Below are 14,588 nucleotides of genomic sequence, written 5' to 3'. Positions count from 1 at the left end.
CCTGTTAATTTCATTAACACCAAAGCAGCTGAAACTGATGAACAACCCCCTCTGCGACTTACCTGACCAGATCAATATCCCAGGAGTGTCATTGACTTGATGCTAGATTCCGATTAAATAGTGTTCCTTTCATTTTTTGGAGCAGTGTATATCAAAGCCACCACCTGATCCATATACTACATACTGTATAATAATATTAGTAGTAGTAGTGTTCCTACCTGAGGAAGGGTGTTAGCATTAGAGCCTGAAATTGTTGGTTAACGGAACACTTTTGATTGAAGTGCAGCAATCCCCATTTGGACTTTTATATATGGCGTGTGTGTATGTGTGTGTGTGTATGTGTGTGTACGTGTGTGTGTGTGTGTACGTGTGTGTACGTGTGTGTATGTGTGTGTATGTGTAGGTCATGTCGTGCTTAATTGATTTTGGATGCCACACATTATTTACCTTTGTGTTTTTGCTTTTGGCAGGAAGTGCTAACGTCCCAGTACTGGTACTATGTGTTAGAGCTGAGCTTTTACTGGTCCCTGCTGTTCAGTGTCGCCTCTGATGTCAGAAGAAAGGTGAGACAATATTTTGAATACTGTTCTCCTGTAGTGTTTTAGATGCTTCATGTGCTTTAGTATTGCATTGAACATCCCATCAGCTCCTACCATTGCAGTGTAAGTGTTTCCATGCTCCTATCCAGCAGAAGACAACAGGAAATCACAATGCTACTCAGAGACTCCAAATGTAAATGCTCCTTATACACAGGGAAAGCTGGAGGAAATTGGAGGATTATCTTTTTTGACTGAGCATACAATTCAGACTGGCTAATGCCTGAAAGAAGTATAATAAAGTAACATCAAAATGACTTTTTTCCTTTTGTAAAGCTTCATTCGCAGAGACGTACCTATTATTATTATTATTATTATAATACAGGATTTATATATTATTATAATACAGGATTTATATATTATTATTATTATACAGGATTTATATATTATAATACAGGATTTATATATTATTATAATACAGGATTTATATATTATTATAATACAGGATTTATATATTATTATAATACAGGATTTATATATTATTATTATTATACAGGATTTATATATTATTATTATACAGGATTTATATATTATTATTATACAGGATTTATATATTATTATTATTATACAGGATTTATATATTATTATAATACAGGATTTATATATTATTATTATTATACAGGATTTATATATTATTATAATACAGGATTTATATATTATTATAATACAGGATTTATATATTATTATAATACAGGATTTGTATATTATTATAATACAGGATTTATATATTATTATTATACAGGATTTATATATTATTATTATTATACAGGATTTATATATTATTATTATACAGGATTTATATATTATTATTATACAGGATTTATATATTATTATTATTATACAGGATTTATATATTATTATAATACAGGATTTATATATTATTATAATACAGGATTTATATATTATTATAATACAGGATTTATATATTATTATAATACAGGATTTGTATATTATTATAATACAGGATTTATATATTATTATAATACAGGATTTATATATTATTATTATTATACAGGATTTATATATTATTATTATACAGGATTTATATATTATTATTATACAGGATTTATATATTATTATAATACAGGATTTATATATTATTATAATACAGGATTTATATATTATTATTATTATACAGGATTTATATATTATTATTATACAGGATTTATATATTATTATTATACAGGATTTATATATTATTATTATACAGGATTTATATATTATTATTATACAGGATTTATATATTATTATAATACAGGATTTATATATTATTATTATTATACAGGATTTATATATTATTATAATACAGGATTTATATATTATTATAATACAGGATTTATATATTATTATAATACAGGATTTATATATTATTATTATTATACAGGATTTATATATTATTATAATACAGGATTTATATATTATTATTATTATTATACAGGATTTATATATTATTATAATACAGGATTTATATATTATTATTATTATACAGGATTTATATATTATTATTATAATACAGGATTTATATATTATTATTATTATTATACAGGATTTATATTATTATTATTATACAGGATTTATATGGCGCCAACAGTTTGCTCAGCACTTTACAATATAATGGGAGACAATACAGCAACAATACAGTTCAATACAAGAGGGTTAGGAGGGCCCTGATCCTGGGAGCTTACAATCTAAGACCTATCCATACACCCGTGCAAAAGGCTGTCTTTGTATGCATCGGATACACAGGTGATCTGTGCATTTGCATGCAGGCAGTCTCATTTATATTAATTTAGATGCAGCCCTGCTTGTCCCAATATGACAGTGGGATGGGTATGTGTCCCCGAATGTAGACCGTGTGTGCTCAGGGACACTTGCCTGCAATTTTGTTAGATTGGGACTAGTGGCTCTGTCCATGCAGATGCTGCATCCCAGTAGATATGAATGGGAGTACCTGCATGCAAACATCCTATGTTGCCAAAGATGGCCGTTTGCGGGTGTATGGGTAGGCACATGGATATATGGCTAGGCATACCCGTGTGAATGAGGTCTAAATAATGTCGTATGTTGTGTCTGTATGAAAAAAATGTCCATGTTGTAGAAAAGCTACATGCTACAAATGAGACATTTCACCTGTTTTAGCGTCTGTTTCTCCCTCCACTTTTCTTGTGCAGCAACATTTGCTTTGTAGTTTGAATAGAGAAAGAAAAGGCTGTTGAGAAGAGTTTCCCTCACTTCTTATGTAGACAGGAAGTGAAGAGAATCCTTGGTGGCACCAGAGACAAACATGGAGAATTTGGCAGCACACTGACTAAATGGTTAGCACTTCTGCCTGGCAGTACTCGGGTCATTAGTTCGAATCCCAACCACGGCACTACCTACCTGAAGTTTGCATGTTCTCCCTGTGTCTGTGTGGGTTTCCTCCGGGTACTCCGGTTTCCTCTTACACTCCAAAGACATGCTGGTAGGTTAATTGGCTCCTGTCTAAATTGTCCCTAGTATGTGTATGTATGAATGTGAGTTAGGGAGCTTAGATTGTACACCCCTTGAGGGTAAGGGACTGATGTGACTGTACAATATATATATGTAAAGTGTTGTATATATATATATATATATATATATATATATATATATATATATATAGACGGCGCTATATAAGTACTTATAGTAAATACATTTTTAAGTGAAGTGGGAAAGAGAGAACATCATTGTTTTTCTTTGTCCACATTGAGGAGACTTCTCCTTGCTTCTGTGAGTAGTAAAACCCTGATGGAGGTTCTAGCCTTTCCCCTCTTAAACACGTTTGATTTCCTTCATTTTAACCAGTTTATGCCCGCTCACAGTGCACTGCGGACAAGTGGCTGCTGTAGGCAAAGAGACGTATGAGCACATTGCTGCCTACTTCCAGGTTCCGGGCGCACGCACATGCTTCCCCCACCCCCACAGGCACACACTGTGATTGTACATAGCGGGATCCTGTCGGCAAGTCCTGGCCAATGATTTATGGGTGGGACCTGCGGATTGCCTGTGTACAATCACGGCCCAGAGCTCTTTGTTGATGAACAACACAGAGCTCTGTACAGAGGGAACGATCTGTCAATCTCTCATCCCTGCAAATCAGGGACTAGAAATTTAGAGATCATTTGGTAAAAGCAGCACACTTTACACACATTTAACCCCTTGATCGCTTTAGATGTTAACCCCTTCCCAACCAGTGTCATTAGTACAGCGACAGTGTATAGCAGGGGTTAAAATTTCGAGTGCAGACCTACTAGCAGGTCACAAAACTTTCCACCAGTTGCCCCACCCAACCTTGCCCAGGTCCACCCCAACCCCGACCCACCCCAACCACGCCCCCTTAAAGTTTATAAAATTACATTTTTCTTTAGAATAAAGAGTCCAAAATATAAAACTGTACACAGTAATGTATATCCCAGCTCCCCTGTACCCCATTACAGTGATAGGACATGTTGTATATAGTACTTACCGTCCCCCCAAGTCTTCCACGGTGGTGGAGAGGGTGTCTCCTCTCAGCAGGAGGAGAGCGGACCTCTCCTGCACCTGTCCCCTCAGCGGTGGTGCCCCAGTAGCCAGAAACCAGAAGTTGTAAACCGGAACTTGGCTTCACAATGAGGCTTGGAGCGCAGGTGCAGTCGCTCCATGCTTCATCTGTGCTCCCTGCTCGTCACAGAGGAATTTCTCCTCGCATTTGGCGAGCGGCTTTTTCCAAGCCCTGGTGTATAGTATTATCACTGGTCACTTTATAATGTCACTGGTGATGTTAGTGGCAGATTGCACTTATGCAGTCCCATTATAAGTCGCTGATCACTGCCAGTAGTATAAAAAAAAAAATCTGCTATATATACACCATAGTTTGTAGACGCTATAACTTTCACACAAACCAATAAATATACACTTATTGGGATTTTTTTTATTTTAAAGACGTAGCAGAATACATTTTACACACATCCACCACCCCCTGCGCTCAGGGACTGAAATCAGAAGGTCAATCGAATAAAATGATAAATGTTCATCCAACACTGATCAAAGGTTGTGCGGCTCTAACCCGAAGCTGGGGAAGCTCGATATAGACTGTAGTAGAGAACAAAAAACAAAGCACACCAACCTTGTGCATTACCTCAGTAAGCAATTCATAAATTATACTCATTATACTCACAAGGGTAGCAGTAAAAAAGGCATATAACATCCAAAACCAAACACAGGGTTATACAGGCCATACATGGTTCAAATTCCGAACGATTTTTCGTCCGAAAATCAAAACGTTCGTTCTTTAATCCAATGGTGCCACCAATGATTTCGAAAATCGGTCGTTTTTCACGAGTTTTCCATCACGCCTGATAAATGAAATGAGGAGGAACCACAAAAATCGGCCGATGCCATTGCTCCACTAACAGAGTGAAAATCGGCCGATTATTCTTATTCTTGGCCTGCATTAGGAGACACGTGCAAGTTTCTTTGGGAAGGGAGATAAACTCTTGGTCAAGCTGACGCGTTTCGAAGGGGGGTCCCTTTTTTCTCAGAGCTCCGTCAGCTTGACCAAGAGTTCCTCCCTTCCGGATGGAACTTGCACGTGTCTCCTAACCCTGTGTTTGGTTTTGGATGTTATATGACTTTTTTACTGCTACTCTTGTATTTATTTATTTATTATTTATTTATTTCAGGTACTTATATAGCGCCGTCCATTTACGCAGCGCTTTACTTTGTATATTGTACATTCACATCAGTCCCTAACCCTCAAGGGGTGTACAATCTAAGGTCCCTAACTCACATTCATACATACACATACTAGGGACAATTTAAACAGGAGCCAATTCACCTACCAGCATGTCTTTGGAAAGTGGGAGGAAACCGGAGTACCCGGAGGAAGCCTACACAGTCACAGGGAGAACATGCAAACTCCAGGCCGGTGGTGCCGTGGTTGGGATTCGAACCAGCGACCCTAGTACTGCCAGGCGGAAGTGCTAACCATTTGGCCACTGTGCTGCCCATTATTATTTGTATTGCACCTAATTTCTGCACAGTATAATTTATCAATAAATGTATGAATTGCTTACTGAGGTAATGCGCAAGGTTGGTGCGCTTTGTTTTTTGTTTTCTACTGAATACATTTTGGCCTAAATTCATGTATTTTTTTTTAATTTTTATTAGATATGTTTTGCAGCTGGAAGTAAAAAAAATATATATATTTTTTTAAACTTTTTGGTCTTTTATCATTTATATCTCAAAAAATAAAAAACCCAGTGTTTTTGTTTTTTATTGCTACCAAAAGAAAGCCCTATTTGTGTGAAAAAAATTATAGAAATTTTGTTTGGGTACAGCGTTGCATAACTGCGCAATTACCAGATAAAGTAGCACAGTGCCGAATAGCAGACAAATGGGCTGTTTGTGAAGGGGGAGCTTCTGGGGCTGAAGTGGTTAAAGGAACACAACCTGAAATTACAATGCAAACCTTTTGTGAAATTGTTTCACTGTAAACTCTACCCACAGCTCACGGTTATTTTGTTATTGCAGGATTTCAAAGTACAAGTTGTTCATCACTGTGCCACCATCTTTCTGCTGAACTTTTCCTGGTCTGTCAAGTATATCCGAGTGGGAACACTGACAATGTTGGTGCATGATGTCTCCGATGTCTTGTTGGAGGTACAGTACAGAATAAAACTTAAAGTGTTACTAAACCCCGGACCCTGCATTCACTATATCTGGTCTCCCCGGACCCTGCATTCACTATATCTGGTCTCCCCGGACCCTGCATTCACTATATCTGGTCTCCCCGGACCCTGCATTCACTATAGCCGCTCTCCCCGGACCCTGCATTCACTATAGCCGCTCTCCCCGGACCCTGCATTCACTATAGCCGCTCTCCCCGGACCCTGCATTCACTATAGCCGCTCTCCCCGGACCCTGCATTCACTATAGCCGCTCTCCCCGGACCCTGCATTCACTATATCTGGTCTCCCCGGACCCTGCATTCACTATATCTGGTCTCCCCGGACCCTGCATTCACTATATCTGGTCTCCCCGGACCCTGCATTCACTATATCTGGTCTCCCCGGACCCTGCATTCACTATATCCGGTCTCCCCGGACCCTGCATTCACTATATCCGCTCTCCCCGGACCCTGCATTCACTATATCCGCTCTCCCCGGACCCTGCATTCACTATATCCGCTCTCCCCGGACCCTGCATTCACTATATCCGGTCTCCCTGGACCCTGCATTCACTATATCTGGTCTCCCCGGACCCCGCATTCACTATATCCGCTCTCCCCGGACCTTGCATTCACTATATCCGCTCTCCCCGGACCCTGCATTCACTATAGCCGCTCTCCCCGGACCCTGCATTCACTATAGCCGCTCTCCCCGGACCCTGCATTCACTATAGCTGCTTTCCCCGGGCCCTGCATTCGCTATAGCCGCTCTCCCCGGGCCCTGCATTCATTATATCTGGTCTCCCCGGACCCTGCATTCACTATATCTGGTCACCAACCGTACACAGAACATGGAAATGCAATTATTTTAGTAAATATAAACTGCTAAATACCTTCTCTCATCAGCAGTTAGAGCAGTCTAGTGACTTCTGTCAGTGTCTAGCTGAGCACTGGCTAAAGTTTGTAGGAGGAGTTTTCATTCTCTCACTGCCCTATGAGATTGCGTAACCCCTGACCCTTTGTCTGGACAGTGCTGTTCAGATGCACACTTTCAAGAAAAGAAAAAACACTCATGCACTACACACCTAACTGTGCATGTGCAGAGTGTCCCCAAGGCTGTGTTCTATCAGGAGATGAAATGGGGAAGGTGGAAGAAGGGGAGGATCAGAGAGGACAGGATCAAACATTCTTTTTACACAATGCAGAGGATTAACCCCTTAGATTCCACAGTGAGTATAACAAGCATGCTTTACTGCATCTACAGACTGATTGTACTGTTGTGGGTTTAGTAACAATTGAAATAAAAGGATTTTTGTGCTTATCGCGAAAATATTTTATTGGAGTCAATTGAGGGAAACAGAAAATCTTAAACCTTTAGATTATTCTAAAGTACATATTCACTTTATTGTATAGAAAAGCAGCCATAAAAAGGGTTTTAGGGCTCATGTACACTGCAGCTGATAAACTCACGTTTAGGAGCTGTTCAGCATTTTTTTCAGCAGCCCCTGAACTCTCCCTAATGTTTTCCTATGTGTCCATGTACACATCGTCGTTTACAGGCATTTGAGTCTACAGTTGTTTTTTTGACTGCAGAAAACTTGCGTTCAGCAGTCGATTTTATCAGCGTTTCAAACACACATTTGTAAACACGGCAAATCACGTTTATAAGCGTTTGCGTCTGAAATTTTTTCTTTACCTCTTCCAGTCCCCGATGCTGTCCAGAACCTTTTTTCATCATGAAAAATGCATGCAAAGCGTTTTCAAGGTACTGAGATGGACAAAACACTGAACACAGGATGTTCCTACCAAGCTTGTCACACATTGTAATGACCAATTCACACCTCAGACCTCTGCCACCCTTGGAAACAAAAGATATGTTAATGACCATTCACACCTCAAATTCATCAAGACCCCCTGCCAGGTGGCCTTAATGACTCCCTCCACCAGACACCTCTCCCACCCTTGGAAACAAAAGAAATGTTAATGAGCAACTCACACCTAAGCTAATCTCAACACATACTGCTGTCTCTGCTTCTACTCTCTGTATTTCTCTGAAACAGTCTGAAATAGTTAATAATTTACCACTTTTCAGTGCATTCTGGGCATTTGGGAGGTTCTCCTGTGCTTATCTTTATAAAGCACTTCTAAACGCAAACGCACATAAACACGGTATGCAAACGTGGCTAAACAGATGTTTTTTAACCTACGTTTTCCAGCAGTTTCCATCATTCAGAAGTGTCCCGCGTACATGGGACCTAACAGCGAGTACAACTGAGGGACACAGGACATTTAAAGCCGGCCACAGACGGTTTGAATCTTGTCCGGGTTCAGCAGGAACCTGCTGAGATTTTAACTATGTTTGGGCAAGCTGAATGTACCCAAGTTGATTTATCGATCAACTTGGGTACAACCAACCTGCCGGATTTTAAATGCAATTATTGCTGTTATAGCCGCTAGCAATAATCAATGTGTTCAGGGAGGAGGTGGGAGAACACAATGGCTCCGTGGGAGGGATTCCCATGTCAACACCGTTCCATGGTTGCAGGTAAGAAATTTGTTCCATTTATGGCCAGCCTTAAACCTTTAAGATGTCAAGGGCAATCGAAAAGGAGAGGAAGGGGCGGGGGATACAGAGCAAACACCAACAAGCCCATGAAAACAGAAAACTGGGGACTACTGGCAGCTTCCTACACCCAAAGCTGGCATCAGATGAAGCCAAAATGTCCTCCTGGTAGAACTTAGAGAATGTGGGAGCAGAAGACCAGATGGCAGCCTTGCAAAACAGTCGCTTGATGCTGAAAAGCTTAAGAAAGTCTCACAGGTCTAGTAGAGCGCATCTCAACAGAGAGGGTAGAACCTGATCCTTGCGACAAAAAGCTCCAATGATGGCTGTGTGATCCACCTAGAGATGGTGAAATGAGAAGTCAGAGCACTCTTCTGGTCCATTCAGGATGACAAAACTCAACTGAACTGGAACCAGACAGAGGGACAGAGAAAAGAGCAAACAAAACGTGCTGGGCTTCAAAACTAGAAAGGGTTCTTTGCGGCATGAAGCCATTTCAGACACTTGGGTCGCAGAGGTAATGCCTACAGGGAATACCACCCTGTGAGATTAGGAAGAGGATTAGGAATGTCTCTAATGGTTTCTGATGCCAGTTTCTGAAGCTCAAAGAGAACCAGATACAGATCCCTTGGAATCACAGGGGAACAGACCGGAGGAACCAAATAAAGGACCCCCTGTGCAAAGGTCAAGAAGAATGAGGTCAGCGAGATAAAAGGTACAAACTTGGCCCTTGATAGTGCTGTCCAATCTCAGCTACATGTTGAAAGATCAGCGAGCGCTCAAGGTTCTGATGAGGTCAGCAGCATATGCACTAGAAAGGAACCCAAAACCTTATATAAAACATACACAAAAATTGGTGCAGCGCTAAAGGAATTAATATATAAAAGTGCACTAATACAAAATATGAAACTATTAAACACAAGTGATAACATGGGAGTGAATCACTACAATGAGCGCAAATAAATATATAAGTGCGGCTGTGAAAGTGAAAAAACCGACAAAGAAAGTGTTCATATGATGGTGAGAGTCTGACAAACACCGGTCAGAAAATTGTGCCACATACAGATCCTGTTGCACAGGTGGTATCAAAGAATTCCATGTGACTTTAATCCATGTGATTTTAATCTGTGCAGGGAATTTGATAAAAATGCGCACTCACCAGATGCGCATAGTAAAAGCGCAATGTGTTGAATCATATAATGACCACAAGATCTGCAGGAAGCCCCCTTTAGGTGGACCAGACAGACAGCATAGGAAGAAACTCCCTCCTCTGAATCTGAGACTGCTCTGCAACTGTTCTTCGCCTGGAGTCCTGGAAATCGTTTAGCTCAATTCAGAGCCAAAAAAGAAGGTGCTCATAGTGTAGTAATTTGATCAGATTTATTTAGATATAAAATATTACATCATCCACGTGGAAATAGCGTAAAAAAAAAAAGTTTAAAAGTAGTGAAACTGACCAGCCACTCTTCTAGATGGCTGACGGAACTTTGTGAGGCTCTGGCGGCGTGACGTCACGGCTTACGGCTCCTCCTTTTTATTATTATTATACAGGATTTATATAGTGCCAACAGTGTGCTCAGCGCTGTACATTATAAAGGGAGACATTACACGAGACAGTACAGTAACAATACGATTCAATACACGAGGGGCTCGAGGGCCCTGCTCCTTGGCGCTTACAATCTAGGAGGGAGGGGATAGTGGAACAGGAGGAAATAGCTGTGGGGGATGGGGTGATAGGAAGAGTGGAGGAGTTCAGTAATTAGCTGAGGGTGGGGTAGATGCGTTTCGTACGCACATTATCAAAAGGGCTGTGCCTGTCCGGTGGCGTGATGTCACAGCGTAAGGCTCCTCCTTGACGCGTTTCGTGCGAATGCACATTATCAAAAGGGGTGCGCCTGTCCGGTGGCGTGACGTCACAGCGTAAGGCTCCTCCTCAACGCGTTTCGTGCGGATGTAGATTATCAAAAGGGGTGCGCCTGTCCGCTGGCGTGACTTCACAGCGTAAGGCTCCTCCTTGACGCGTTTCGTGCTAATGCAGACTCTCAAAAGGGGTGTTTTTGTAGGAAGCAGCCCAGCTTTTAACATGCTGGGAATCGCTGATGAAGAGATGCCCCTGTCCTTCATGACCTGGGCTGCAATAAGTGTCACTAAAGGCTTTTATGATCTGGAGGAGCACTGTGAGTGTCTACAAAGAAATCTTGTTAATAGAAGTTGTGGAGATAAACTCCTGCAGACAGATAATGCTGTCATAAAGGGAGAGATGACCGAGACATAACCCAGCTATCACCCTACTCCACGTCAGACATAAAGAGCAAAGATCGATGCAATCAATAGCTGAATGTAAATACCAGCAGCTGCCAGATTCCTCCTCTGGGAAAAAAAACAGTGGGAAGTGTAAAAACAAGTGATTCAGGCATAACAGTGCCTGATTGTCAGAGACAAAGCAAGACATGGTTTCCAAGTACAACATATTTTATCGTAAATAAAGCACAGGTTATATACAGACGCACTCAGCGCCTATGTAATATACAGCCTTGTGTTACGAGGAGCCGGGCACATCAGTGAGACGAATGTACAATATTGATGTTACAAGTTTCTGTAAAATTCTCTTGTATAATGCCAGCATTCAAACACTGAGTAGGAATGGAAAAATGTGAGTGCCCGGCTAATGACAGTAAGGCTGGCCATACATTATACAATTATCTTCCAATTTTCTGCCCAATTTCCTTTAGATTTACCTTCAACTGTGTAGTGCAAGGGCCCGCCTAACTGGATACAACTGAAAGTGTTGTTTAGGTGTGTCCTCCTATTATATGGTTTTTGGTAAATCTTAACCAAAAGTCTCCAGATGATTGTATAATGTATGGCCAGCCTAAGGCTGGCCATACACTATACAATTTTCTGTCCAATTTCTGCCCAATTTCCTTTAGATTTACCTTCAATCATGTAGTGCAAGGGCCTGTCTAATTTGATACAATTGAAAGTGTTGTTAGGTTTGTCCTCCTATTATATGGTTTTTGGTAAATCTAAACCAAAAATCTCCAGATAATTGTATAATGTATGGCCAGCCTACGTTTCTGCCGATACTGCCTCAGACGGTACAGATAAGTTAGGAATCTCCAACACTACATCCATTTGCTAAAGTGAGTTCTAAGCGAACTTAAAGTGGAACTCCATCCATAAGGGGGAAGTTCCGCTTTAAGGACTGGTCCCCTGCTCCCCATTAAGGATTGGAACCTTTGGGCGGGGGGGGGGGTTCCCGAATTTGACAGGTACCCACCTCTGCTGCGATCGCCTAGACCAGGGGTAGGCAACCTGCAGCTCTCTAGCTGTTGTGGAACTACATTTCCCATGAGGCATTGCAACATTACAAAACTGACCGTTACAGCTATGACTTGCAGAGGCATGATGGAACTTGTAGTCCTGCAACAGCTGGAGAACCGCAGGTTGCCTACTCCTGGCCTAGGCGATCCCTCCCTCCCTCCCCGTAGTCTTCTGGGACACCTGACAGGTCCCAGAAGACTACGGGGCCATTCACAAAGCGCAGCGTTTCTCGCGCATGCGCAGTGGGCACCCGGCTGTGAAGCCGCAAGCTGTCACAGCCGGGTGCCCACACTGAAGATGCCGGCGCCTGGGAGAGAAGACGGTCGGTGAAGCCAGCTGTGGTGAGGACACCGCTGGACCGAGGGACAGGTAAGTGTCTGTATTTTAAAAGTCAGCAGCTACAGTTTTTGTAACTGTTGACTTATTTTATTTTTTTCAGGTGAAACTCCGCTTTACGTGAAACTAAAGCCTCAATTTCAAAACAGATTCTTTATTGCAGAAGAGACATACAATGTCTCAGCATTGTACTGACTGATACCAGTTTTGCTCTGAAGAAGGGGGCATGTCCCCCGAAACGCGTTAGCTGGTATTATCCACTTGAACCTGAGGAGTTCTTTGATGAACTTTCTTCTGGTTCCTGAGTTTTATATAATGTTATAATTCACATTGCTTTTTTGAGTATATATATTTGTACCTTTTGTTCTTGTGGTACCCACTTGCCTACAGGGCACTTTTACCTCGTTTCTTAACCTGGCCAGTTTCTGCATTCAGCGCTGTCGCATTTTGAATAACAATTGCACGGTCATGCAACACTGTACCCATATGAAATTTTTATTATTTTTTTTTAGACCTTTAGAGCTTTCTTTTGCTGGTATTTAATCACCACTGTTTTTTGTTTTTTTTTGTTAAACAAAACCAAAAAATCCCGGAAGTTTTGGGGAAAAAAAAGCTTTTCTTTCTGTTCTAAAAGGTTGCAAATAAGTATTTTTTCTTCTTCACTGATGTTCACTGATGAGGCTGCACTGATAGGCAATGATAGGCTGCATTGATGGGCACTGATAGGCTGTAGTGCCCTGATTATCAGTGAAAACGATGTCCTGATAGGCTTGCTGGTTAACAGGTTCTCCTTTCCTCCCGCTCCCACAGTGTGGGAGAAATAGAATGCCGATAATCGGCAAACTGTTTAAACGTGATCAGCTGTGATTGGCTGCTGTGAGAGTGCGCCTGTGGCGCAGTGCACGGGGTGGGGTGTCGGGGGTCTGGGAGGACGTCTACTGATAGCTGATAATATAGATGTTAGCATTTGAGCTGTTTTGGGGTTTCCTTGGCTTATGAGAACTGCCTAACCAGAGCCAGGTGGCTTGATGACCCAACTATTTTGGACCTTAACACCCCAGTCACATTGGGTGCGACTTGGTATGCGATTTGCATGCCCTGCGACTTGCAAATTGTATGCCAAGTCTCACCCTATTTCCGGTATTAGAGCAGTCATATCGGTGCGGTTCTGACTTGAGCGGTTGGAGCCGCACTGATTTCTATAGTAGCACATGCACTACTTTTGTTGCGATTTGCATAGACCTCAGATGTCTTGCAAATCGCAACTGGAATCGGCAGGTCACCAACTTTTGAAATCGTGCGACTTCACTGTAATTCGCACAATTTCAAAATCGGGTTTGATGTGACTGAAGGTTAAATAGCAAAAGATCCAGCTGCTCACATCCACATTTCTCACCTTGTTAGACGATGAGCACTGCATACAACTTGGTTCCTTTCGCTGCTTCTGCTCTCACCCCCGGTACACATCTGTGCTGGTGGTGCCGCTGCGGATCCGCACGAAAATCCGTGCAGCCGCACCACCGACACAGCGAATTACGGACCCGCGGGGGGGTGCCATTAGTTCTAATGGCACGCCGCCCGCACTGGAAAATGCAACCGTACTGGGAACCGAGGTTTCTGTGTGGGCTGCATTTTCCAAATAAGTGCAGGGACTTCTTCCCTGCGTGTCACAGGCAAGGGAGTCCATTCAAATGAATGGGCTCTTGTGCCCGTGCAAAACGCAACCCGCTCGGCCGCATAGATGTGAACCGGGGGTTACTGTCTTCTCTGCTGTAGAAGTGCAAAAGGCTAATTCCAAGTCAAATTTAGGTACATACATAATAAAAATATATTCATTACTACAGAGCTGCATTATTTTGGGGTAGATTTACCTAAACTGGAGTAATCAGAATCTGGTGCAGCTGTGAATTGCAGCCAATCAGCTTTTAGCTTCAGCTTGTTCAATTAATAAAACCTGGAAGCTGAATAGTTTCTATGCAGAGCTCCACCAGATTTTTCACCAATCAGTTTTAGTAAATGACCCTCTGGGGTTTATTTACTAAAGCTGGAGAGTCCAAAATCAGACTCCCTTCTGCATAGAAACCAATCAGCTTCCAGGTTTCAT

At 41.6% G+C, this 14,588-nt stretch overlaps 1 protein-coding gene across 1 annotated transcript in view; it reads left to right on the top strand.

Moving 5' to 3' along the window:
- CERS3 (ceramide synthase 3) overlaps window positions 1-14,588 on the top strand; it is a 192,092-nt gene that overhangs the window by 148,300 nt on the left and 29,204 nt on the right. Inside the window, exons 6-7 of the mRNA XM_089655531.1 lie at window positions 471-563; window positions 6,126-6,254. Of these exons, the coding sequence (XP_089511657.1) occupies window positions 471-563; window positions 6,126-6,254 (222 nt within the window). The remainder of the gene's footprint in view (window positions 1-470; window positions 564-6,125; window positions 6,255-14,588) is intronic.

The sequence above is a fragment of the Staurois parvus genome, unplaced genomic scaffold (assembly GCF_062004578.1).
Source record: "Staurois parvus isolate SC_StPar_1 unplaced genomic scaffold, SC_StPar_1.0 ptg000845l, whole genome shotgun sequence".
NCBI lineage: Eukaryota > Metazoa > Chordata > Amphibia > Anura > Ranidae > Staurois > Staurois parvus.
The sequence above is the reverse complement of the archived record's forward strand: the minus strand, read 5'-3'. Positions and strand labels throughout refer to the sequence as shown.